Source organism: Argiope bruennichi, chromosome 1 (assembly GCF_947563725.1).
Source record: "Argiope bruennichi chromosome 1, qqArgBrue1.1, whole genome shotgun sequence".
In the NCBI taxonomy this organism is placed as follows: Eukaryota; Metazoa; Arthropoda; class Arachnida; order Araneae; family Araneidae; genus Argiope; species Argiope bruennichi.
The window spans coordinates 137,040,351-137,067,420 of record NC_079151.1 but is presented as its reverse complement, the minus strand read 5'-3'; the positions used below and the strand labels follow the sequence as shown (position 1 = coordinate 137,067,420).

General features: G+C 34.9%; 1 protein-coding gene across 1 annotated transcript in view; it reads right to left on the bottom strand.

Annotated features, from left to right (window-relative positions):
* The window catches only part of LOC129968656 (carboxypeptidase inhibitor SmCI-like), a 40,517-nt gene that overhangs the window by 5,928 nt on the left and 7,519 nt on the right, over nucleotides 1-27,070 (bottom strand). The window contains exons 3-4 of the mRNA XM_056082810.1: nucleotides 16,313-16,498; nucleotides 5,366-5,533 (exon numbers count right to left, since the gene is read on the bottom strand). Coding sequence (XP_055938785.1) covers nucleotides 5,366-5,533; nucleotides 16,313-16,498 — 354 coding nt within the window. The remainder of the gene's footprint in view (nucleotides 1-5,365; nucleotides 5,534-16,312; nucleotides 16,499-27,070) is intronic.

Below are 27,070 nucleotides of genomic sequence, written 5' to 3'. Positions count from 1 at the left end.
TTTTATACAACTGCGAGTTCCGGATGTATGAACTAAAGAAGGCTCTCTCTCGGACACGTGATACTAGCCCAGGTGTTGATGGCATAACATACAGCATGCTCCGCCATCTGGATGAATCCTCTCTCTTTTATCTCCTTCATCTCTTTAACAGAATCTGGAGTGAGCAAGTGTTTCCAGATCAGTGGCGAGAGGCGATTGTGATTCCGATCCTTAAGCCAGGGAAAGATCCTATAGATCCTCTGAGCTATAGACCGATCGCTTTGACTAGTTGCTTATGCAAAACATTCGAGCGTATGGTCAATTCACGGCTCATGTATGAAATAGAGAAAAATGGTTGTATTTCACCCTTTCAAAGCGGATTTCGTCAAGGTCGATCCACAGTTGATAATCTTATTCACCTTGAATCTGAAATACGCAATGCATTTGTCCGCCGAAACCATCTTGTTTCGATATTTTTCGACATTAAAAAGGCTTATGACCGTACTTGGCGCTATGGTATTCTTAGAATTTTATTTGATATGGGGTTTAGGGGTAACCTACCTCTTTTTATTCAAAATTTCTTACAAACTCGTAATTTTCGTGTTCGCATTAACCAAACGTTATCTAATTCTTTTATCCAACAGGAGGGTGTTCCTCAAGGAAGTGTATTGAGTGTCACCCTTTTTATCCTTCATTTGAGTCAAATTCTCCAAGTCATACCATCATCTGTCTCTGGCACATTGTATGTTGATGACCTACAGATCTCTTGTCAGGGATCTAGTATGGCCTTAATAGAACGACAACTTCAGAAAGCTGTTGACAAGCTCATAGACTGGTGCGATGAAAATGGGCACACACTCTCCCCTGAAAAGAGCTGTTGTATCCATTTCTGTAGGAAACGAAACCTTCATCTAGACCCTGTAATTAACATCCGGGGAATCAGAATAGCAGTTGTTGATGAGGTTCGCTTTTTAGGATTGATATTTGATCGTAAACTCACTTTCCTTCCTCATATCCGTTATTTACGGAAGAAGTGTGAGAAATCGCTGAATATTTTGAAAGTTCTTTCAACTACGTCATGGGGAGCAGACCGAACATCTCTACTTCGAATCTATCAATCTATGGTACTCTCCCGTATTGACTATGGGTGCGAAGTGTATGGTTCTGCACGCACTAGTGTTCTAAAGCAATTAGATACTGTGCATCATACTGCTCTCAGGATCTGTTCTGGAGCGTTTCGAACTTCGCCTGTGCACAGCTTATATGTAGTTTGTCACCAACTGCCGCTAAATCTACGTCGCAAAAAGTTGTGCGTCCAATATTTTTTGAGACTGCAATGTCATACTACTCATCCTATGCGGGACATGAATATTCCTGTTGGCATTGGCCGATTATACAATGATCGTCCCTCTAATATCCCTCCTTTTTGCGAGAGGATGAAACAATTACTTGTCAACTCAGATCTTTGTAATGTCCAAATCCATCCGATTAATTTTATATCCCTCCCACCTTGGGATATTCCACAAATTTCATTTCATAATCCATTTTCTACTTTTGATAAATCTACAGTTTCACCTTCCATTTTCCAACAGATTTTTAATTATCACCGATATAAGTTTTCAGATTACACCGCTGTCTTCACGGATGGATCAAAAACTGCTCATCATGTGGGATGTGGTATCGTCTTTTCTGAAAATATTTTAAGTATACGATTGGACAACACTCACTCTGTTTTAACGGCCGAATTGATGGCAATTTTGTTTGCCCTAGAAAAAATTTCCACTCTTCAGGAACAAAAATTTTGTATTTATTCCGATAGTATGAGCGCTCTTGAAGCTCTTGGTCATCATCATAATATGACGCATCCAATAGTTATTCATAGTTTATGTCTTCTGCGAACTCTACAATCTAAAAGTTTTGACATAATATTTTGCTGGCTACCTAGCCACGTTGGCATAAATGGAAATGAGAAAGCAGATGTTGCAGCTAAGAAAGCATCATTATATCTACAACGACAGCTTCCATATCTTGATGCGAAGAAGTATCTTTCTCATCATATTCATTCATTATGGCAAGAATCGTGGGACCTCCAAATATCTAATAAATTGCATTTCATTAAATCACGCATTACATTATGGCCAATTGTCCCAGTGAGAGAACTTGATGTCAAACTGACACGACTTCGCATTGGACACACCCGTTTCACCCATAAACACCTTTTGTTAGGTGAACGGTGTCCAACTTGCACATCATGTCAAGTCGATTTTACCATCGTTCATATTTTAACCGAATGTCCTGTTTTTAATAGCCACCGGCTGCATCATTTCGGAACATTGCACTTGAACATCCGTGACTTGGTAGGAGAATATCCTCACAAGAACATTTTTAAATTTTTAAAAGAAATTGGGTTTTTACATCTTATCTAATTTTATAGTTCTTTAGTATACTTTCTGAAGATTTATATTTTTATAATTGATATTTCTTTTGACAAAAATTTTAACATCTAGATTAAAATTTTTAAAGCTTTTTATCTCATTTTACCATATGCTTGGCGCAGTATAGCCAAACCTGGCTCTTGCGCCATAAACATCAAACTCAAACTCGGTTTTAAAGGAGCAAAATTCTCATTTCCACCACATTGGTGCTAGTGGCAGAATTTTATAGTAAAAAAAAAGAAATAAAAATTAAATAAAGAAATTTTTATGTGATTGGCTAAAATGTAACGGATATATACTTTGCATATGAAATTTTTTTAAGCAGTTTCATTTTATTTTTAACCTTTAATGTATATTTATCTATTTATAATTCACTTTATGTGTTCTTACAATTCAGAATTTATATTTATCTCATATGTTAATAAAATATGTGCAAGCATATTTTTCTTACATAAGTTCATTTTCAAATAGTACTGTCAGCTGCAGAATGCACCGTATCACTATCAACCTGTCTGATATGCATTATTATACTATCTGTAAATCGGATAAATTATAAGCTTTTTAGGAGTACATTAATATTCATTTGTATACTAGCATAAGCATTCGTTTTAAATGGTCCAAAGCTAATATTTACTACAGTTAACAAAAATTTAAATTATCATTTTCACACGGTCTTTTTTTTTCTGAAATACAAGTTGTAAATGTTGAAGTAGCAAATATAACTACTAAATATGTTTCTATATTAAAATGTCTATCAAATTCTAATCATCGCGTAAAACTCCCATTTTTATGCATATTTTTATTTATTTTACGGATTAAATTCAGCATGCATCGCCGCAGTTATATTCGTGCATGAAATGTTAACATTCTTAATAAAAAAATTAATATACTGTATATATTCTTATAAATGGTGAAGAATAATGCATAAATAGAAAAATTTTAAAGCTTATTGTTTATGCTACAAATGAGCCTGTTTTGCTAAAACTCTTTTTTTCATCAACTTGAAGAGCAAATCAGGTTCATCCTCTAGTCTGGTGTTGCATTTATTTTAATTAATAACTTGAATGAAAATTCAGTTTCTCAAAGATATGAATATTTGAGGGTGTTAAATACTTCTTGGCTGGTGGGAAATACATGCATATATGCATCTCTTTTTTTCAACAAAAAGTTTTTCAAACGCCTTTTTTTTTTCTGACTCATTCGTAAAATTTCTACGAAATGAGAGATCTAAAAACTAATATCTTTATTGAATTAAACAAAGAGTAGTGTCCGAAATAGAAAATGAATCTTTTATCCAACTTTTTTATTTTTATTATTAGGGCACGACAGTCCAAATGGGTGGGCAGAAAGGGCAACGAGAACCCACGCTTTTAACGAGTATGATACCTTCTAGCTGAAATGCATGCTTGACAAAGACGAGACATGCTGAAAATAATATCGTTGATTCGCTTGTTGTGGCAGTAATGCCCGTTCCTGTAATAAGTGGCTCGTAGAAAATACCGATACAACTGCACCTGTAATCGATCTGCCCAACATGTCCCACATGCTCTATTCAAGTCCGGTGATCCATCAAACCACGCCTTCTGAGGAATGGTTTTTCTCTCTACTCAACATCAATCGTGCTCTATACAGGCAGGCGTTATCGTCCATAAATATCGCGTGCGTAGCCATTGCAGCAATAAAGGTGCGCATAAGAGAGTGTAAGATATCGTTGCGGTATCGGACAGATGTGACAGAATCCTCATCGAACATCTGGAGGTCATTTCGGACATTCATTACTATACCTACCCAAAAAAGTAAGCCGCCATGGTTATAATGGTCCCTTTCGATAATTTCCGGGGTTCAATAGCTTGCCTCTGACTCGCGACGTATCTTTGCCCTTCTGCAAGCGTTATAGATATTAAATCAAAATTAGTCCGCAAAGACTACGTAGCGCCATTGCTGAAATGTCAAACTGCGATGTTCATAGGTGCAATTCAATCGCGCTTTGACGTGAGTTGAAGACAAAGGCCGACAAACGAAGGTCGTCGTGCAAACAGTCCTCCTTCATGCAGTCTGCACGACACAGTTTGGCGTGATATGGCTCGTCTGGCAGCAGCTGAGAGCTGTGATGCCATCTGGCACGCTCTTAGTGCCCTCCGGCATCTGGCACATAGAAAAAGGTAGAGATCGTCTAGTGATGTCTGATTCACTGGAATCAAGACCCATGTCTTCTACTGGCGTTTTTATCCCTTTGATAATCGTTCCACAGTCTATGAAAGGTATTACGAGGCACACTCGTACACACTCTCTGGCAGCGCAGATTCTCTTGCACCAGCTTGCAACATAGCGACAGCCCTCCAACTCCTCTTATCGCGCAAATGGTTTTTTACAACTCTTGCTTTCCTCTTTGACTATCTTGGATTTCGCAGAATTATCACTACTTGGAGGTAAGCACATACGCATGGTAAGCCCCTTTTCAAGATGTTACGGTGTGATTGCAGGATTGCGCTTCACGCTAACTTTGATTACCCATTTGCATTCGACGATGCAACCCTTTATCTCATAATTGTGTGTTTTGCATGTGTGCCTCATCGTTTCATATTTGTTACTTATTTTTTGAACAGGAATGTAATGTTTTCATTACAGTCATTATTTTATTGCATAACAAAAAGGCAATTACGCTACAACCTAATAAACTGGAATTCATTTCGCTAGTTTCTCAAAAACTTACACTAAACATAAAAATCCAATTTCATCAGTCATGAAAATTAAGCAAAATGTTACTAAGGATATCATTTTTATACCTTTAAATCTTCTCTGTATGAAAATCAATAACAATATTTCCTTAACGACATATTTACTAAAGAATCTCCTGCGTTAAATGAATAAGAAATTGTTAGGATTAGTCTCATTTAAGCTTGAATGCTCTGAAATATTAAAAGACTTTAAAAAAACCCAGCTTCACTTACTAGCACACTTTGCCAAGCACTCAGCTTCTCTCAAGTACCTGTTTCCGTTACCTCCGCAACCTCCGTAAATGAATATCTTGCAAGTGTTACTTTCCTTATCGTAATAGAAAGACGGGATATACGCAAAGCACAATCCAGGTTCGGGCTCATCTTCACAGTTCTTTTCCTCTGCAAAATAATTTTTTTTTTAAAAAATGAAATCTGCTAACGCAAATTTCAAGTTATCATGTGAAAACATTAATATTTTTATGTAACTTGATATCAATCTGGCAACCCCTCAGGGGCTCACCTACTATAGGTGAGTACGGGTGTCCCAATCCCGAGGTTCCCAGGGATCTATGCTCCTTTATGTTCACTCTCCCCTCGGTCTTCTGCTTTTGGCTGTGATTTTTCTTTCCCTCGAGGGTAGGCGAGGGAGCTCTCCATGAGAAGCTGTCGCCGTTCTGTTTGCTTCTTGCTTCTCATGGACAGCAAATACCCCTACGTGTTTGCCGTGCGTGACGACCCATTAGACGGGTGGTACATTTCGGTCCCCGGTGTATCAATCGGCTGGTATCCCAATCATTTGGCTGGTCTGCTCAAGGGGATCAAGCGAAGGGGTCAATCCTTGGGCTTGGCGTTAAGGGTGGTCACTGTCCCCGGGAGTGACTCCCAGCGTATAGGTTTCGATCAGCACCATGGTAAGCGCCGAGGCTGGGGCGAGCCAGAGCCGGTGGCTGCCATCCCTTGTTGGGCTCCGTGGTGGGCGGTGCCGTCGAGCCCGAATCATTCACAATATCGCATGGGTCTTTCAAATAATCAACACAGTAATGCTTTTTTGAAATTTTTTATAGTTTTTTCTGAAAATAATGACTTAAAGAACATATCTCCCATTTTAATTCATAAAAGTATCTCTGCCCTTGTCGGAGAGGTAAAATCAATTAAAAAACTGAACAATGGAAAACTTTTAATAGAAGTCATGAATATGAAACAATCTGAAAATATATTGAAACTAGAAAAAATAGGGAACATAGACGTCAAAGTCACTCCACATCGTACACTTAATCATTCCAGAGGCGTTATTTCCGAAAGTGAATTTCAAAAAGATCTGGAAGAAGATATACTAGAATGTCTGAAAAGCCAAAAAGTCATAGCAGTCCGCCGAATTACAATCAAACGAAATGGTCAGAACTTCCCAACAAAGCATCTCATTCTTACATTTGACACTCCTGTATTACCAAAATCCGTTAAAATAGCATATATAAACTGCCCGGTTAAACATTTTATACCTAATCCCTTGCGTTGCTTTAAATGTCAAAAGTTTGGCCATACAATTACGGCTTGTCGGGGAAAACAAATTTGTGCTCGGTGCTCTAGTTCAGACCACGAAAGCAACACCTGCAATTCTACCGAAACAAAATGCTATAACTGCGATGGTGATCATCCCTCGTACTCCAGATCATGCCCACATTATAAATTAGAAAAAGAAATCCTGACAGTTAAAATAACGAAAAATCTCTCTTTCCCAGATGCTCGAAAAATAGTCACCGACAGAACACCAAAACCAAACCTCTCTTATGCATCTGCACTAAATCCATCAGTCCCCCCATCACAACAAACAACATCTGCCATAAATAATCTTAAAGCAACTACAACAGCAGTTCCTGTTAATAATGAACTAATAACAATTAAAAAAAGTGACTGGCTTGAACTTCTTGCAATTAAAAAGTCTTGGGAGAATGCTTCATCGTCCTCCGCCGTATCACATTCAACTACCAATTCAACTCCTGTACCAACGATTCAACCAAATCCACCTTATCCAACCATTAGCAGGGATGAACAAGCAAATGCATCTGCAATTCTTACAAATAATTTATTAGATATAAAGACGGCAACTAATAAGTCTCCAAATAATCCCAATATATCCTTATCCACAAAGAACAATTCATCCCCTGTAAAGACTAATGCAAAAAGTGCTCGGGAAAATAAAAAAATGATGAAGAAGTCAAATGATAAAGAGAAAGTGAAAGAATCGAAATCTAGCAAACGTGTTCGCCTACTAACCAATAAAAGAGATCAAAATATTTTAAGTACGTCTGCAAATCGATCACCTACCCGACAAGATTTTTTAAAAGACTCTCGAAAGAAAAATCTTAATGATGATGGTGAAGATAGTGATTCACTTTTTAAAGTTCACCCATCTGAAGATGAAATGTCCACCAGTGAGGCTGGTGATTTCTAGCTTCCTTTGTGGTCTTCTACTTTTGTCAGTTTCTCCTTTTTCTGTTTTTTGGTTTGTAATTAATGGCTGCATTTATTTCCTGGAACTGTAGAGGGTTTATGAACAAGTCTTCAGAACTTAAAGACCTCATTTATAAATATCAACCAACCTGTATTGCACTACAAGAGACGTATCTTAAAACAGATAAAAATAATATTCCTAATTACCAAATTTTTAGCAAGAACCATATACAAAATAGAGCTTCTGGTGGCGTTGCAATTCTTACAGCGAGTAATATCCCATCCATACCTCTGATTCTGAACACTAATCTTCAAGCAGTAGCAATACGCGTTCATATGCAATCCTTGATCACCATTTGCAGTCTCTACTTGCCTCCCAACGAAACAGTTAATCAAACAGATCTGAATAACTTAATTTCCCAACTCCCAACTCCGTTCATTATTTTGGGAGACTTTAACGGTCATAGCACTTTATGGGGTAGCTGTAATTCAAACACACGAGGTCAAAAAATCGAACAACTGCTTGTTGACAATAATTTATGCCTTTTAAATACAGATGAAAAAACACATTTTCATTTACCAACGCGAACATTCCATTCAGTTGATCTGGCAATATGTTCTCCAGCACTCCTACCTTTTCTAAATTTAACGATTGACAATTATCTATATAATAGTGACCACTTTAATTTAATTTTAACAGATAATAGACAGTATCACTGGTTCTTATCATCCTCCTAAATATGTTTTAAATGCAGCAGACTGGCAGAAGTTCACCTCTCTGGCTAATATTAACTCTCATGTAATTAAATCTTCAACTATTGAGGAAGCATTAAAACATATTGTCAACACTATAATCGACTCGGCAGACAATTCTATCCCAAAAACGTCTGGCATTCGAAGAAAACAAAACAAGCCCTGGTGGAATGCCGATTGCCAACAGGCATACAAACAACAGAAAAAGGCCGGGAGTATTTTTCGAAGATACCCCACCACACAAAATTTTATTTATTTTAAAAAGACCAGAGCAGAATCCAGAAAAATTCAACGACGCAGTCGAAGAATTTCTTGGCGAAACTTTGTCTCCAATATTACCTCTAAAATATCCAGCCGCTCTTTGTGGAATAAAGTAAAAAGAGCTTCAGGTGTTTCTCACACTAACACCGTTTCTATTTTAGTACATAAAGGAAATACAATTTCATCCTTAAAAGATATTGCAAATTGCATTGCTTCAACTTTCGCATATACTTCTAACAGCCAAAATTACCCTCCTCAAATTTTGAATTACAAAAGGAACGCAGAAAAACAAGCGTTAAATTTTAATTCTCGGACTACGTTGCCCTACAACTGCGATCTAACGTTTATGGAATTGCAATCATGTTTATCTAGTGTCCACAACTCTTCTCCAGGACCGGACAATATTAGCTACTCCATGATCAAACATTTAACAATCGAGTCTCAAAAAGCCTTATTACTTTTCTACAATCGTATCTGGCGCGAACACTACTTTCCTACTATTTGGCGAAACGCAATAATAATTCCTTTGTTGAAACCAGGAAAACATCCTCAGAATCCATCAAACTATCGTCCCATTGCTTTAACCTGTTGCCTCTGTAAATTACTTGAGCGGATGATTAATCGTAGACTAATTTATTACCTGGAAAACAACAACATTCTTCATCCATCTCAGAGTGGATTTCGGAGGGGTCGTAGCACCACCGATAATCTTCTGGCCCTTGAAACAGACATCCGCCTCGCTTTTTTACAAAGAAAGCACTTAGTCGCCATATTTCTTGACATCGAAAAGGCATATGATCGGACATGGCGATACGGGATTTTGAAAGATTTGCATGATCATGGACTAAGAGGAAACCTACCTATTTTTATAAGGAATTTTTTGAAACTCAGGAAATTTCAAGTTAAAGTGCAGTCCGAATTTTCAGACTTCTTCATCCAAGAGGAAGGTGTTCCCCAAGGCAGCGTTTTAAGTGTGCCGCTTTTCATTTTAAAAATGAATAGTATTTTAAGACAACTATCGCCTACTGTGACGGGCCATTTATACGTTGACGACCTCTACTTTTCATGTACGGGGATAAATATGAATATTATACAACGACAGCTGCAGATTGCAGTTAATGGTATAACACAATGGTGAAATAATAATGGTTTTAATATTTCTACATCAAAAACTGCGGGTGTCCACTTTTGCCGTAAAAGAAATTTACACTCTAACCCAGAAATTAAATTAAATGAGGAAATCATTCCAGTTTTGGACGAGATCCGGTTCTTGGGTATAATCTTTGACAAAAAGCTAACCTTTCTCCCTCATATAAAATTGTTAAGGAAAAAATGCGAAAAATCTTTGAATATCTTAAAAGTCTTATCATCTACAGCTTGGGGAGCGGATAGAGAATCCTTGATTAAAATTTATAAAGCCACGGTGCTCTCTAAGTTGGATTACGGCAGCGAAATTTATGGGTCTGCCAGAAAAAGTGTTTTAAAAAAACTGGACACTGTTCATCACACAGCACTCAGACTTTGTTCTGGAGCTTTTAGGACATCCCCTGTGAAAAGCCTTTATATTGAATGCTATGAACCTTCCCTTGATGTAAGAAGACGAATGCTGTCTTTGAATTATTATTTTAAAATTCAGTCAAACATGAATCATCCATTTTTTGATTTTAAACTTCGCCCTTTCTTAGTTAGACTGCAAAAGGCTAGAAAGTCGTCAGCACCAGTGTTTTTTACAAGAGTCCAAAACTTCCTTTCAGAAAACTTACTTAACCTACACGTTACTCCACAGCTGGTAATTGGCTTTCCACCTTGGAAAAATCTTAATATGCAATTTTTAAACCCATTCAACACTTTTAACAAATCTGGGACAACAGAAGTTATTTATCAGCAAATTTTCAGTGAACACAGACAGCAATACAAAGACTTTCTTCCCATTTATACTGATGGGTCAAAATCATCTAATAATGTCTCTTTTGCTGTTGTCTTACCAGATAGAGTCATTTCTTTTACACTTTATTCCTTTTGTTCAATTTTTACTGCAGAAATAACTGCGGTTTTATACGCATTGGAAGAAATCTCTGAGAGACCGGGAAAAAAGTTTATTATTTATACCGACTCTCTAAGTGTGTTACAATCCCTAAAATCATTTTATCTTCATCGTCATAATCATCCTTTGGTTTTCCAAGTTATAGATATTTTTAACAAACTGACTTCTCGAGATTTTATTATTTTATTCTGTTGGGTACCCTCTCATGTAGGAATTCTGGGCAATGAGGAAGCAGACAAGGCTGCTAAATTGGCAAGTATTCCAGCAGTCACATCTATTCCTTTAAGCGATTTAAACAAGCACACTAAAAGGCTTCTTTATTCCAAATGGCAAGCTCAGTGGGATTTTGAAACTAACAATAAACTACATGCTATTAAACCTCATGTACAACCGTGGTCTTCATTACCCAATCGGAAAGCAGACACAGTATTAACCCGTTTACGTATTGGGCATACGAGATTCACCCATCGCCACTTGTTACTAGGTGAACAACCACCTCTATGTTCCCAGTGTGACTGTCAAATGTCTGTCCAACATATATTGTCAGAATGTCCAAATTTCAATGCTCAACGTTTGCACTTCTTTCAAAATACGAACACTCCATTACCCTTCTTACTTGGTAAGACACCACATGTTCAAATTTTTGCATTTTTGAAATCAATAGGTTTTTATCCACATATCTAAGTTTTCTCTATCTTTCTTAAAAATTTTCACATTGTTTTTATAGCTGAAATTGTATATTTTAAGCCAGAAAAACACAGTTTGGCGCAGCATGGCCAACATTATGGCTCTTGTGCCAATAAAATCAAGAAAATCAAAAAATCAAGAAAAATCAATCTGGCAAAAAAAAAAACATCGTTATCTCACATACTCATATTTCGCAATCACGACATTTATAAAAGCGGTGGTTTTTGGCCATCTCAAAATCAATCGAGTTCTAAAATTTTTTTCTCCAGGCCTGAATTCTTTTTCCGCGAAAAATTATTATTAAACAATCACGTGACTATTAAATTACGCATATGTCGATATTTAGAAAATGATGGGGGGGGGGGTCCTATCTCACAATCATTTGAGCTTCAAAACATTATCGCAAAACCAGGCTGTTGTTTTTTATCATGTGAGAACAGGATGTTGTTTCGATTTGAGGTTTTTGAAGCCTCAAAATGCGTAGGAAATAAATTTGTGAAACCTCCAAATGCGTAGGCAACAAATTGGCGAGTTATCGCTTTAGAGACATCAATTTTTCGCTTTTAGGTTTATTAGAAAATAATGCAGAAGATTGTCATATTCGGTGATTTATCGCCAACTAAAGTTACAACTTGATTTCCAAATTATTCATTCTGAAAATGGACCGAGCTCCACAACTTCGTTTGCCAGCTAGAAAAATTAAAAATGAGCTTTAAAAAATTATCATTATATATATACACATATATATATATATATATATAGAGAGAGAGAGAGAGGGGGGGGGAGATAGAGACCGATAGAGAAGTCACGTGATTGCTTTACACTGGTTAATGACTTAAATTAAGACAATGACTTAAAACGTAATAATGTTCTCACATGATAACTTGCAATTTTCGATCGCAGATTTGATTTTTTTTATATTTGTTTCATTTTATGCAGATATCTGCTAAAAATATCACCTTTCAATGTCTAATTTTTTTGGGGGGTTCCATCTCAAAATCGTTCGAACAATTTTTTTTTAAATTTTTTTTTGCCAGATAATATATATATATATATTCATTCCCATTTTCTTCTCTGTGCTTCTTCGGGCAATAACTTCTTATGACCCTCCACCTTTTAATGGCCAAATAGGAAATTCGAGTACATACGTGACCCTCGAAAAATCTCTTAAGGGTCACGGTACATAGCGGACATTCGAGTGAAGTTGTAAATTTTTGTTGGGGATAAGACGCCAGATGTTATCTTTTTAGTTTTCCTCATCAATTTCTAATAACCCTAAAACGATGAAACGATGCCTCAAAAGCAATAAATCGCCAAATTTCTTCCGTATATTTTGTGGCTTCAAAACCCTCAAACCAAAACAACAACATATTTTCGCGTGATGATAACATCAATATTTGAAAGGAGGAGGCATAGATGTACATCATTACGAAATCTCTTGAGATTTTAACCACCATTTAGTAGCAAACATTCTAAAATCACCGAAACTAGAAAATAAACCAAGATAAATTAGATTAATAGCTAAAATTATAAAATTCCTAATTTTGGGATATAGATAAAGTAATGGTTGTCTCTCAGAAAATCAATTTTTTTTAAGTGCCTTCATTTTTTATAAACTCATTTTTTTTTCAGGATAACACAATTGATAAATTAATTTGAATTTTATATTTCAGTGTTCTTCAATATCTAAATTTTATTGTGTCATGAATCTATCAGTTATTAACGTGCAACAATTGGCCATATTAAATATTATTTTTATTTAATATTGAAACTTATCCACTCGCGTTAGTGGCGTCACCTATTGAGGAGTAAACGGCATTTTATTTTCTAATACGAGAAGTATACGATATGTTGTGTTTGTAATCGTCATGACTTTACCCTGATATTTTCACGAATTTGCTTGTATAAGTTTTTTTTTAAACGAAAGCAAAAATTCGGAAAAATGTTTATTTGTTTATATATCTATATGTTTAGGAAAACACAAATCGAAATCATAATAAACAAAATTGCTTCTAATTTTATATCAGAATTATAGATTAGAATACAATTTTAGAGGATTTCCTTATACAGGGTGTTTATAAAGTCCCGGACCCATTTTGATGTTTAATAACTCATAAAATAATAAAGATATAAACACACTTATGACATTTATTGATGGAATAACTCATATATTTTCCTTTTCAGGTTTGAATATTTTTACTTTTGTAAATATCGTCTGCGCGTGTGGTTAATTTCAGATAATTTCATTTTCCAGTCTAAATATCTGTACTTTTCTAAATATTGTCTGCTTATTAATTGCATTTTTCTCTCTTTTGTTTTTGTCAACTATTGCAATGTTATGTTTACTTTTGATGTGCTTGTTCTATGTAGTACTTTTGTATGTGATGTTTTATTCGAGCGGATATTAAGGAGAATGCATACACCACAAGAGAAAGCACAGATTTTATGGTGGTTCATAGAAATGAAATCGATAGTGCAAGCACAGAGAAATTTCAGAAGAATTTACCGAAAAGATCCTCCATCCAAAAACAGCATCTTGCGGTGGAAAAAGAATTTTCTAGAAATTGGAAGTATCGAAGATAAGAAACGTTCCAGACGTCCTTGCACAAGTGATTTTGATGTTGAGCGTGTCAGAGAGACATTTTTACACAATCCTAGAATATCTGTGAGATCAGCGGCAACAGAATTGGATATGCCAATTTCGACGATGTACAAGGTTATTAAGAAAAAATTAAGACTGCATGCATACAAAGTTCAAATTGTTCAAGTTTTGGAACCGAACGTTAGACCTAGGAGGATGGCCTTTGCAACAGATATGCTAAGGAGAATAGAAGATGCTGCTGATTTTCTGAAGAGCATAATGTTCTCCGATGAAGCATCCTTTCATGTTTCTGGCATTGTTAATCGCCATAAAGTGCGCAAATGGCTCTGTGGATGCCGACATGCTTGTCGCTACCTGGCGTGAAATTGACTATCGACTTGATATTCTCCGTGCGACGAAGGGGGCACACGTGGAAGTTCATTGACAAGGGTCATGAAACTTTTTGAGTCTATGTAACCATTTATGTTATTAATTTAAATCTATCTTTATTATTTTATGAGTTATTAAACATCAAAATGGGTCCGGGACTTTATAAACACCCTGTATAATAGCAACATGTCATTTTATGTGTTCAAATATATGTTAACACGGCCATTAAAAAAAAGCAATAGTTAGATAAGTTAAATTTGGTATTTGATCTTGAAAACTATGCATGCTGGATTGGGCTGTGTATGGTTTTATGACAAATCTATTTCAAATTTTGGCCACAATCAATCATAAGAAAGGAATACAATATATATGTTCTCATTTCTTCCCTATGGAACGAGGCTTAATACAAAACATGAAATATTTTGTTAGTATATAATAAATCTACGAAAAGATCATTCTCCGAAATAAATAAATCAATTGAGATTATATAATACTAGAAGGCATACTCATCTAGACGGGACTGTTAACTTATTAAGATAACAATTACATTTGCAGAATGCTTAAGAAATAAAATGTATGTATTTTATTTGCATCACAATTTAGATTCAAATATATAATAGTATAGGAAATTTTGTTCCTTTCTAATGGGATCTTCGCTATCCGCAATATGCACGAACATTCCAAACAAACTAATGATTAAAGTAGATTCGAAACAAATAGTGAACCAATAGTGAACAAAAAAATACAATATCGAATATAAAAGAGAACTACTAATAGAAAAAAAATTAGTGATAACCTTCAGCATCGCACACAACAGTCAATTCAAACATTTAAAAAAATCGCAGCTGCTGGACATAAAAGCAGAATTTCGGATACCGTATCGGGTTGTCCCGCGGAAAGGGTCGTAACTGAGGTTGTTGTTTCTCACCACCTTTGTGGGTACACGAAAAGGTGGGGGTGTAGCTCCTCCCATTGATGAAGGGATGTACTTCCTTAGGGAAAGGTTGCACCGTTGCCGGTGATGGTCCTTATGTCTCAACCATAGTTCCTGACAGTGTCGATGTTGCGGTGGTCTGGCCATTCACGTTTTTTCTTGCGAATTCCAGCTGGACGGATCCAGATGCCAAGATATTTTAACAGTTTTTCATATTTTAATAGAATGACTTGATTTTAATCTTCATCGTTTAAATTTTTTTAACTACTCATCACTGGACATGCGAACGTTGCTGGGGGAAAATCCTCACAAAAACATTTTTAAGTTTTTAAAAGCAACTGGTTTTTACCACTGCATCCAAAACTCTATTTTAATTTCTATCAAACACATCACCGCATTGTTCTACAGTTCTATCATTGAACTTACTGCACCTTTTACGTTATTATTCGCTCTTTGAGCTTTTATACAATTTTAATTTTCTTATTGACCATATGTATGGCGCAGTATAGCCAATTTTGGCTCTTGTGCCATTAAAACTAACAATCCAATCCAATCCAGCTGGACGGACCAAAAACCATACGCTTGGCGCAGTATGGCCAAGAATGGCTCTTGCGCCAATAAAATCGCACAACAACAACAACATCCAGCTGGACGGAGTAGTCAGTTTGTGATTACCGTATCGGGTTCAAAAGGGCGGGGATGTTTTTAACTCAGGCCTAGCGTTATTGAAGGCAGTAGGCGATTATAAACACAGATTACATCATATGAATAAAATTCAATTTTGCTAGTAGCGTTTATTATTTTTATATAAAGTAAAAGCATAATCAAATTATCTTAACTCCTCCTAGCGTTACAAATGGCAGTGGACTATTAAATATACATATTACACCACAAGAAAAAAATTTAATTTCACTGGTAAAGAAGAAGTACTGGTGTATGAAGTAAAAGCATGATTAAGTTATATTAATTTCACTGTTTATTAAAAATTATGTTATACTCAGATTATTTTTAATGTTATGAAAATCGGCAAGCCAATTGCCAGACAATACAAAGCATCTTAAGATCAAAGTTGCTTACGGCTTCTGTTAGGGCATTCCTCTGGTCGGACGCATCTTCCATCGGGACTTCTGATGAATCCTTTCTCGCACTCGCATCCGATCCTGCACATGGCGGGACAGATTTTGGGTGGGTTGTCGTAGTTATCGCAAGTCAAGGGACATGCGGTACCGCAACCAGTGTAGCGCTCATTTTCTCCACACACTTCTGTTAAAGAAAAAAGTAAAAGAGGTTTTAGCTCAATTTTAGATTTAATTCATATTAGCCGTCTCTGTCGAGCAGTTTGTCTGCCCAAATATTGACATTTTAGGCTGTTGAATGAGTAATATGAAATGCATTTAAAAAACATTTCATCTTAATATCTGATATGATTGAAAAACAGGAATTCAATTGTTTAGTTCACTAAAAATTAAAAAGTAAAAGTCTTACTATGGAGTTAATGATTGTTAAAAACATGCGAATGCATACTTCGATGAATGAATTTGAATTCCATCATAGCATTCGTATCATCAAATCGTCTTGGTTATGTGTACTCAAATTGTATTCGTTAGGTGTTCAATTCTATAAAGCATCTTCGTTATGTATCAAATTAAATAATTAATATTATTAAAAGCAAGTGAAAAAATTATATGGAAATGGAATGGATATCATTAAAATGGTAATGGTAATTTAATGGTAATATTTGACTCTTAAGAATAAAGATTATTTTTATGAGGAAAATGTTTTGGGAGATATGAACATCCATTTCCAGAAGCATTTACTGATTACTTATCTGCCGACTGTTAACCTATCTTTGCTTTTTATTAAATTTTCTGTTAGAATCTATTTCTTGATATCTTCTATATTTTTTACCTCTAATAAAATGTATGTTTTGGTGGTAGGCGAACTATCTTCAGAAAATTTCTAATAATATCTTGCTGCTTCTTTAATTAGCTAAATAAAGCATTGGACTCAATGCAGCTGTAAAAACGTTCGATTAAGTATTCTGAAATTTGTATGATGACTTTTTTTATATTCGATCGTCGCCATCCGACAATAAGTAATAAACGCGATTTCTGAACCTCGTAAGTTAGCATTTTATATATAGGGTGTTCATTAATTATTGTCGGGGTTTCCGAATCTCATAACTTTCGAATAAAATCCCCTCAGGGGCTCACCTACTATAGGTGAGTACGGGTGTCCCAATCCCGAGGTACCCAGGGATCTGTACTCCCTTTATGTTTACTCTCCCCTCCGTCTTCTGCTTTAGACTGTCATTCTTCTTTCCCTCGAGGGTAGGCGAGGGAGCTCTCCATGAGAAGCTGTCGCCGCTCTGTTTGCTTCCTGCTTCTCATGGACAGCAAATACCCCCACGTGTTTGCCGTGCGTGGCGACCCATTAGACGGGTGGTACATTTCGGTCTCCGGTGTATCAATCGGCCGGTATCCCGGGCATTTAACTGGGCTGCTCAAGGGGATCAAGCGAAGGGGTCACTCCTTGGGCTTGGCGTTAAGGGTGGTCACTGTCCCCGGGGGTGACTCCCAGCGTATAGGTTCCGGCTAGCACCATGGTAAGCGCCGAGGCTGGGAATGTCTGGAGCCGGTGGCTGCCATCCCTTGTTGGGCTCCGTGGTGGGCGGTGCCGTCGGGCCCGAAACCTTCTCTATGTCGCATGGCTTCTACTATTTCTAACCATTGTAATGCTTTTTCTAAATTTTTTATTATAAGTGCTGAGAAAAGTTCATTGAAATTTGTTTCACCAATTGTTATTCACAAATGTATAACTAGTCTCATTGGAGAAGTTAGTAATATAAAAAAATTATTTAATGGTAACCTTCTTATAGAAGTGAAAAATAAACAGCAATCGGTAAACATTGAAAAGCTAAAAATGATAGGGGAAACCCAAGTCACTGTTGCAGCCCATCGATCTTTAAATCATTCTAGAGGCGTTATATCGGAACGAGAATTCCAGACAGACCTTGAGGAAGACATCCTAAATTGCCTCAAAGAACAAAATGTAATAGCTGTTCGTAGAATCACGATTAAAAAAAACAATCAAATCCAGCCTACAAAGCACCTTATCTTAACATTCAACACTCCTGTTTTACCAAAATCTGTGAAAATAGCCTATATAAACTGTTCTGTTAAACCATACATACCGAATCCCATCCGATGTTTCAAATGTCAGAAATTTGGACACACCATAACTGCATGCAGGGGAGACAAAGAAATTTGTGCTCGATGCTCCCTTCCTGATCATAATAGTAACAATTGCACTTCGACAACACCAAAATGTTTCAATTGTAGCGGTGACCATCCGGCATACTTCCGATCATGCCCACGTTACAAAGAAGAAAAAGAAATTCAAACAGTTAAAATCACAAAAAACATACCTTTTCCAGAAGCTCGAAAAATAGTAACAGACAGAACACCTAAACCAGGTCTCTCGTATTCTGCTGCATTAAACTCAACAACTGAACGAAATTCGCAGCCAATACCTAAACCGACTGTTAATAATCCTGTAACACCTTCAAATACCAACCCAGATACTGTAACAATAAAAAGAAGTGATTGGCTCGCACTTCTTGAGATAAAAAGATCATATGAAGAAAATTCCTCCCAGCCTTCTAAAAACGTTAAGCGAAAAAAGATTTTGAATAAAGTGAAAGCTCGTCAACATCTTGAAAAAGAAAATAAAAAACATCAAATCGAGGAAAAGGAAGAACAACTGACAATTCATCCATCAGACGATTCTATAAGTAGCATGGATGAGGACAAAGTTAATTCTGATTCTACTCGCATGACATCCGAACATTTTAAATCAAAATTTTTTAAAAAACCCAAATAATGGCTATTCATTTAATCTCTTGGAACTGTAATGGATACCGCACCCATTCTGATGACATCAAATCTATTTTGAATAAATATCAACCAGTTTGCTTAGGGATCCAAGAAACACACCTCAACTCTATGACTGACGTGAGAATAAAAAATTATAAAATAAATAGAAAAGATTATTTACAAAATACTCGTGCTTCTGGAGGTGTCGCCACTTTCATACCCAGCTGTTTTCCATCCAAGAATATCGATATTACCTCTCCACTGCAGGCTGTAGCTGTACAAATTCAGATCAAATCTGTAATTGCCGTCTGTTTTGTGTACCTTCCACCTAATGACACCATTCACCAGAAAGATCTTGATGACCTTATCAAACAGTTACCAGCTCCCTTTATTATTCTTGGAGATTTTAATGGGCATAATACGCTTTGGGGTAGCACAGATACAAATGCAAGAGGTCGACAGATCGAAAAACTCATTGATGATCATTCTCTTTGTCTTTTAAATGATTCAAATGTTACTTATTTTCATCAGGCAAATAAAACTTTTCACACCATTGATCTAGCCATTTGCTCACCTTTACTTGTTTCCCATTGGGATTTCTCAGTTTCAGACGATCTATTCAATAGTGACCATTTTCCCATTATTTTAAAATATTCAAAATCTGATGTTAGCCTTCCCAGGAGACCTGAGCGTTTTATCTTTGACAAAGCCAACTGGCAACTTTTTAGATCACATTCCGAAATTACAGAAGACATAGTAAAACAGCCAAATATTGATAATGCAGTAGATTCAATAACAAAATGCTTGATAAAAGCTGCTGAAATAGCAATTCCGAAATCCTCTGGAAATTTGCCAAGGTTTTACAAACACTGGTGGAATGAAAAATGCGCTGCTGCTAAAAAAGCACAAAGAAAGGCTTGGGATAAATTCAGAAGATATCCTACCACCCCAAATTTTATTGCCTTTAAAAAATCTAAATCCTTTTTTAGAAGAATTAGACGAGAAAGTCAGTTTAACTCCTTCCAAAAATATGTTAGCTCCATCCACGGACATTTGTCTTCCAAGCGCATGTGGGAAAAAGTTAGGAAAATTTTAGGGAACAATAAATCATATCAGAAACTTTCATTCTTACACAGCAATGGAAATTCCATCACTGATACAAAAGATATAGCGAATACATTGGGTACAGCTTTTGCTAATGTGGCCAGTGAAGAATCGTATTCTCAAAGTTTTATTACCTATAAAAAACAACAAGAAAAAAGAAAAATTGATTTTAATACCTTAGCGTCATATGCTTATAATGCTGATTTTCAGCTTCATGAACTTAAGCGAGCATTGCAGAACTCACATCCTACAGCACCTGGACCTGACGGCATTCATCATGACATGATAAAAAATTTGAGTTCCAATTCGTTAAATTCGCTTCTAATTTTATTCAATAGAATATGGAATGAGCATGTTTTCCCAACGTCCTGGAATCGAGCAACGATTATTCCCATTCTAAAACCTGGTAAAAATCCAGAGCTTCCATCAAGCTACAGGCCTATAGCCCTTACCAGTTGCCTCTGTAAGACTCTGGAAAGAATGATCAATGCTAGATTAATCTATGTTCTAGAAGAGAAGAAACTGCTCTCTAAATATCAGAGTGGATTCAGACATGGTCGCAGTACTTTAGATAACATACTAATCCTGGAAACAGCTATCAGGGAGGCGTTCATTACCAAAAAACATCTAGTGTCTATTTTTTTCGACATGGAGAAAGCATATGATCGTACTTGGCGGCATGGCATTTTAAAAGATTTACATAATATGGGTTTTCGTGGAAAATTGCCAATATTTATTCAAAAATTTCTTCAGAAAAGAATTTTTAACGTTCGTATTAATGATGTTTTATCTGATGATTTTATTCAAAATGAAGGGGTACCGCAAGGGAGTATTTTAAGTGTTGTTTTATTTATTATTAAAATTAATGGAATTATGGAAAAACTTCCACCATATGTTCATGGGTCATTATTTGTCGACGATTTTCAAATCCATTGCTCAAGTACTCACATGCCCTTTATCGAACGACAATTGCAAGCTGCTGTCAAATCTATAACGGAATGGTCTGATAAAAATGGTTTCGTCCTTTCTACTCAAAAAACCGAATGCACTCATTTTTGTCGAGTTCGTGGATTGCACCCCGACCCAGAAATTCAGTTAAATGGCACAGCTATTCCCGTTGTGCCGGTCGTTAAATTTTTAGGCCTCTTATTTGATTCTAAACTAACATTCCGTTCTCATATTCTTCATCTAAAGAAAAAATGCGCTCAGTCTTTAAATATTCTCAAAGTTTTGTCAAATACAACGTGGGGATGCAATACTTCAACTCTATTAAAAATTTACAAAAGTGTCATTTTATCAAAATTAGACTATGGTAGCGTGATTTACAACTCAGCAGCAAAGTCTATTCTGCAACAGCTTGACGCAATACATCATCAGGGGCTCCGACTTGTATCAGGGGCTTTTAGAACTTCTCCTGTTCAAAGCTTATATGTAATAACTAAAGAACCAGGTTTACAATTACGACGCCAGAGATTTTCTCTCAAATACTTTTTTAAAATAAATCAGAATCCGTCGCACCCTTTATATGACAGAATCGTGAATCCGATTTATGGACAATTATACGAGAAAAAGATTTCATTTATTCCATCATTTGGTTTTAGAATCCGCCCTCTTTTAGATAGTTTTAACCTAAAGAACATTGACATTTTAACTAAAGAAGACGAAATTCCTCCTTGGACATGCAAAAGCATTCTAACTGTCGATGATTTTAATAAGCTACCAAAATCTACAACTGCACCATCTGTTTACATACAAATTTTTTGTGATCATAGGCAGTCGTTTGAAAAATACGGCACTGTTTTTACAGATGGTTCCAAAGTCGGTGACCACGTTGGCTCAGCTGTAATATTTGACCACATTGTACTTTCCAGAAAGCTAAACAAACATTGTTCTGTTTTTACCTCGGAGATTTTTGCCATCTACACTGCTTTAAGAGCGATAAGACTATTATCAAAGAAAGACTGGATCATATATACCGATTCAAAAAGTTCAATTGAAGCAATTTTGAACTCATCCAAACAAAGCCATCCTTTAGTGCTCAGTACAGTAAAACTATATTTTAAATTGCTGGATCGTAATTTTAATATTCTATTTTGTTGGATTCCCGGACACGTTGGTATCCTTGGGAATGATCAAGCTGATGTTGCCGCAAAAACAGCTAATTCAAATGAAGAAACCTTTGTCCCATTTCAAGACTTAGATCAAATTCTAAAGCAATGTTCACTTCGTATATGGCAGAGTACTTGGGACTCGCAACTTGATAATAAATTGCATTCCATCCAACCATTTATTTCTGGGTTTAAGAATGACTCTCTCAGCCGTAGAATGAGTGTTGTGTTAACAAGGCTTCGCATAGATCATACTCATTTTACTCACAAACATTTACTTTATTCAGTTACAGCTCCAATTTGTACAAAATGTAATGCTATAATTTCAGTTCGGCATATCATATGTGAATGCCCTAAATACCGCTTTCTAAGAGCAAAATATTTCGGCAGTGATTATCCAAATTTGAAAGATATAATTGGCGAACCTTTCCATATTAATGTATTTTCATTTTTACTTGACATTAATTTCATGCATAATATCTAAAATTCTATTTTCACCTTGTTATTTTAACTTTACATCCCCTTACTGAAATGAGTTTATTTTTTTGTATTTTAAGTTAATTCGAGTTTGGCACAGCTTGGCCAGTATTGGCCCTTGCGCCATAAAAAAACAATCAAATCAAATCAAATCAAAATCGAATAAAATATATTACGCAAAAACCGATTACGTATTCGTAAATTACAACTTAAAGAATTTTATTAATGATATTAAATTGTAAAGCTTGCACAATTTGCACTTTGTAGGCATTCAGCTGAAGGCGATTATGTAATCGTAAATTACAACTCAAAGAATTAAGAATACGTAAATTACAACTCAAAGAATTACGTATTCGTAAATTACAACTCAAAGAATTACGTATTCGTAAATTACAACTCAAAGAATTATGTATTCGTAAATTACAACTCAAAGAATTATGTATTCGTAAAGTACAACTCAAAGAATTATGAATATGTAAATTACAACTCAAAGAATTATGTATTCATAAAGTACAACTCAAAGAATCAACTTCAGCTGAATGCCTACAAAGTGCAAACTGTGCAACCTTTACACTTTAATATCATTAATAAAATTCTTTGAGTTGTAATTTACGAATACGTAATCGGTTTTTGCGTAATATATTTTATTCGAAAGTTATGAAGTTCGCAAACCCCGACAATAATTAATGAACACCCTATATATATAGAAGCTACGCGTAGAATAAATAAATGCTTGGATAAATTAATGTTGTCTTTTGAAATTCAATGAGCGTTATTTAGGAAGGATATTATTATTTTTACTATAGATTTTTGTTATTTTCAACTGTGGTATAACGAATATATATTATTTTCCATATGGCCAGCATGACACCGGAGCTATCATTCCCAATCCAGATTGTCACACTGATTCAGTAAAACAACATTCATCGAGCAGCCCAGTCAAACATACATGATGGATTTTTGATAGAAACTCCGATTTTACAGCTGAATTCTTCTACATTGAACCCACAGATTAAAATCAGTCAAGTAAATATAAACATAGTACAAAATTGCTGAATTTTTGGAAAAAAACGAATTCTCCCTTCGGGGCCTTTGCTTTTCATACTTATACTAGCATTTTCTTTCTTTCTCCTTAATTTATTATTATACGTGGGTATTATGCGGAAAGGTGGGAGTGACGAGGTTGTACCGTGCCCGGTGATAGCCCTTAGGATTCAACCACAGTTCCCGCCATGCTGCTGTTGCGGCGGTCCGGTCATTCAAATTTTTCCGTATACCTTCGGGCGGTGGGAGTAGTCAGTCTATGATCACCAAATAAATAATTTTATTCGATTACTCTATTATACCATATTGTGTCTGAAGGAGGGTTAATCATGAAGAAATCAAAAATATCTGACATAGGACGAAATGAAGAGCCGAATCCTTACTTCGAATCAGCTGAAGAAAAAGGGTAAGCAATTTCCACTTTTTTCCTTTAAAATCCCTTTCATCCAAAAGTTTTAAAATTTCTTCTAAATTAATTTTTTAATTTAAATTTCATCCTAAATGTTTAATACTATACTTTTTCATTTTCCATCCTCGTGGTATCTAGAATCCTATTTGATTAATCGTATATGTTCTTGCTTAGAATTGTTTATATAATTAAGTAGTTGGAAATGCAAGAAGTGAAAGAAACGGTATTATATCAACCAATACAACGCGATATTGTCAATTATTGTGCCTATTTATATAGTATTCCTCAAATTTTTACAAAATTGGGCAATATTATATTATATCACCTTCTATTTATCAAATAATATTTAGAATTTATTTCCGCTTTTATGCAACTAGCAATAAAAATATAAGAAAAAAATAAATACAAGAAGTAATAATATAAAACTATGTTAGTTTTCAATTAAAAATATTCAAGCAATATTCAGGACCGGAAATCTCACCAGTATGGAAACGCTCAGCTTCTTCCGCTACTAAACATCAGAACATTAAAAACTTTGAGAAATTTAATCTTATTTAATAAGCTCACTGTCGCATCTTTCACATGAACCTTAATTTAAATTTATACTTTACATATTGCTGTTTGCATATGAACCCAAACGAATTGCTAACTATGCTATTCATTTCTTTGGTAATTCATTCCATTTGCAAAGGGACACTTGGTGTCCCTTTACCAATTTACCTATTTTTGATTTAATTTCCTTAAAGCTTTAGTTCAGGGAGTGCCAGTGTTATTCTGTACGAGGTTTGGTAGATCTGTTAGACTTCTGCTAAGGATGATAAAAATTACATGAATGTCATTTTACTAATACGGTTTCTTTGTCTTATTTAACTAGTCTACAGATAGATTATATCCCTTTTGTCCTTGATAATAAAGATAAGAGAAAATCCAAATCCTCTGAAACGTCTAAATGAATCATAAATATATTCCTCTTATATAGCAGGAAAAAAGGGGGATAGCAACAATATATACACACACACACACACACACACATATATATATATATATATATATATATATATATATATATACACACACATATATATTTATATACACACACACACACATTATATATATATATATATATATATATATATATATATATATATATATATATATATATATATATATATATATATATAACCAATCTAAAGTAAGAAAAAGTTTGAAAACGAAACTAAAATGAAAACGAAACAAAACAGTTTCGAAATCGCAACTAAAATTTATAACCTATTTAAACTAAAACCAAAAAGGAACTTCATGGTATTTAGAGAGCGCAATTGCAGCTACGTCTAAAACACAGATGAATTGAAACAAAAGTATTAGAATCAAGTTAATAGGAAAAACAAAAATCAAATAAAAATTAAACCAAAAAAATTATTAAAAAATATTAAAAAAGAATCCGGCCTGAAGACTTTTTCAAGGGTCACCCTCAGGCAGGGATTCAAATAAAGGGATTTTTTCTGTGAGGACATACAGACATTAAGTCTAATAATGATTCCTCGTGACCCGAAAATCCCCCGAAATTATGCTCAAGAGATATACCATTTTAACAGAAAGGAAATACAAAATAACAAATTAGAAAAAAACACAAAGTAAAAATACAATAAAAACAATAACAATAAAAACAAAAACAGCATTAAAATTAAAATTAAAAACGAAAAGGCCAAAACATACCATCCAACAGTGAAGGAAACTTTAAACAATCGATTGTGATTTCCTGTTTTTGAAAGTTAACGGTAAATTATGTAAACAGAGGTAGGAACCCAGCGCCATCTATTGAGTGATCCAATATGCAAGTAAATTTCTATTTTTATTTAAGCCAAAAGATTAATCCCAAACCATACCTTGTTTAATTAAAAAATTGACATTACAGTAATTTCTAGGAAAATCATTTTTAATTAAATTTTTAAGGAGGATATTTGATGCTTCAATATAAGAATTTTTATTATTGCAAACCCTTTTGATCCTGTTAACTTGTGAGAAAATTAGATTTTTGAAAATTTTAGAGTTTAGATTGGAATGGTAGTTACATAGTTTTGTTATTTTAAAGTTGAAATCATCCCTTTTATCGTATATACCAACTATTGTTTTATCATTAGCAATTTCGATTTTTAAATCCAGAAAGGTAGCCTCAAGTTGATTTATATTTGTATCTTTTAGAATTAAATCTTTTGGATAGCAATTAGTAATAATATTAGTATTGTCGAAGTTAATCAAAAGTAGGTCATCAATATATCTCCACCCGTTTATTAAATTATATTTAATTATTTTTTTCTCATAGTAATGCAGGAAAATATTAGCTAAAGCACTTGAGAAAGCCTCCCCATTGGAATGCCCTTGACTTGTTTATAAAAATTAATACCATTAAACACGTAATTTTCAGTAATATTAAAATTACATAACTCAAGCCAGTTATTTTTAGGAATGATATTTTCATTTAAATATTCGTCATATATAAAAGTGCAGACCTTTATTAATTTTTCATGAGGTAGATTAGTGTATAAATTTTCGAAATCAAAAGTATTAAGTTTATTAATGTTGTTATCTTTAAGAAAATCCAATACTTCTTTGTTACTAGAAATAATAAAGTTGTCTTCATTTTTTATTTTGTCCAGGATAATTTTTAAGTATTTAAAGAAATGTTTACCCGTATAGTAATTATAACTACCAGTGCTACAGGTTACGAATCTGAATTTTAATGGATTTTTATGAAATTTAACTGTTGGGAATAAATAAGGATAGTTAAGAGAGCAAGTCTTAGTTTTGGTTTTTTTTT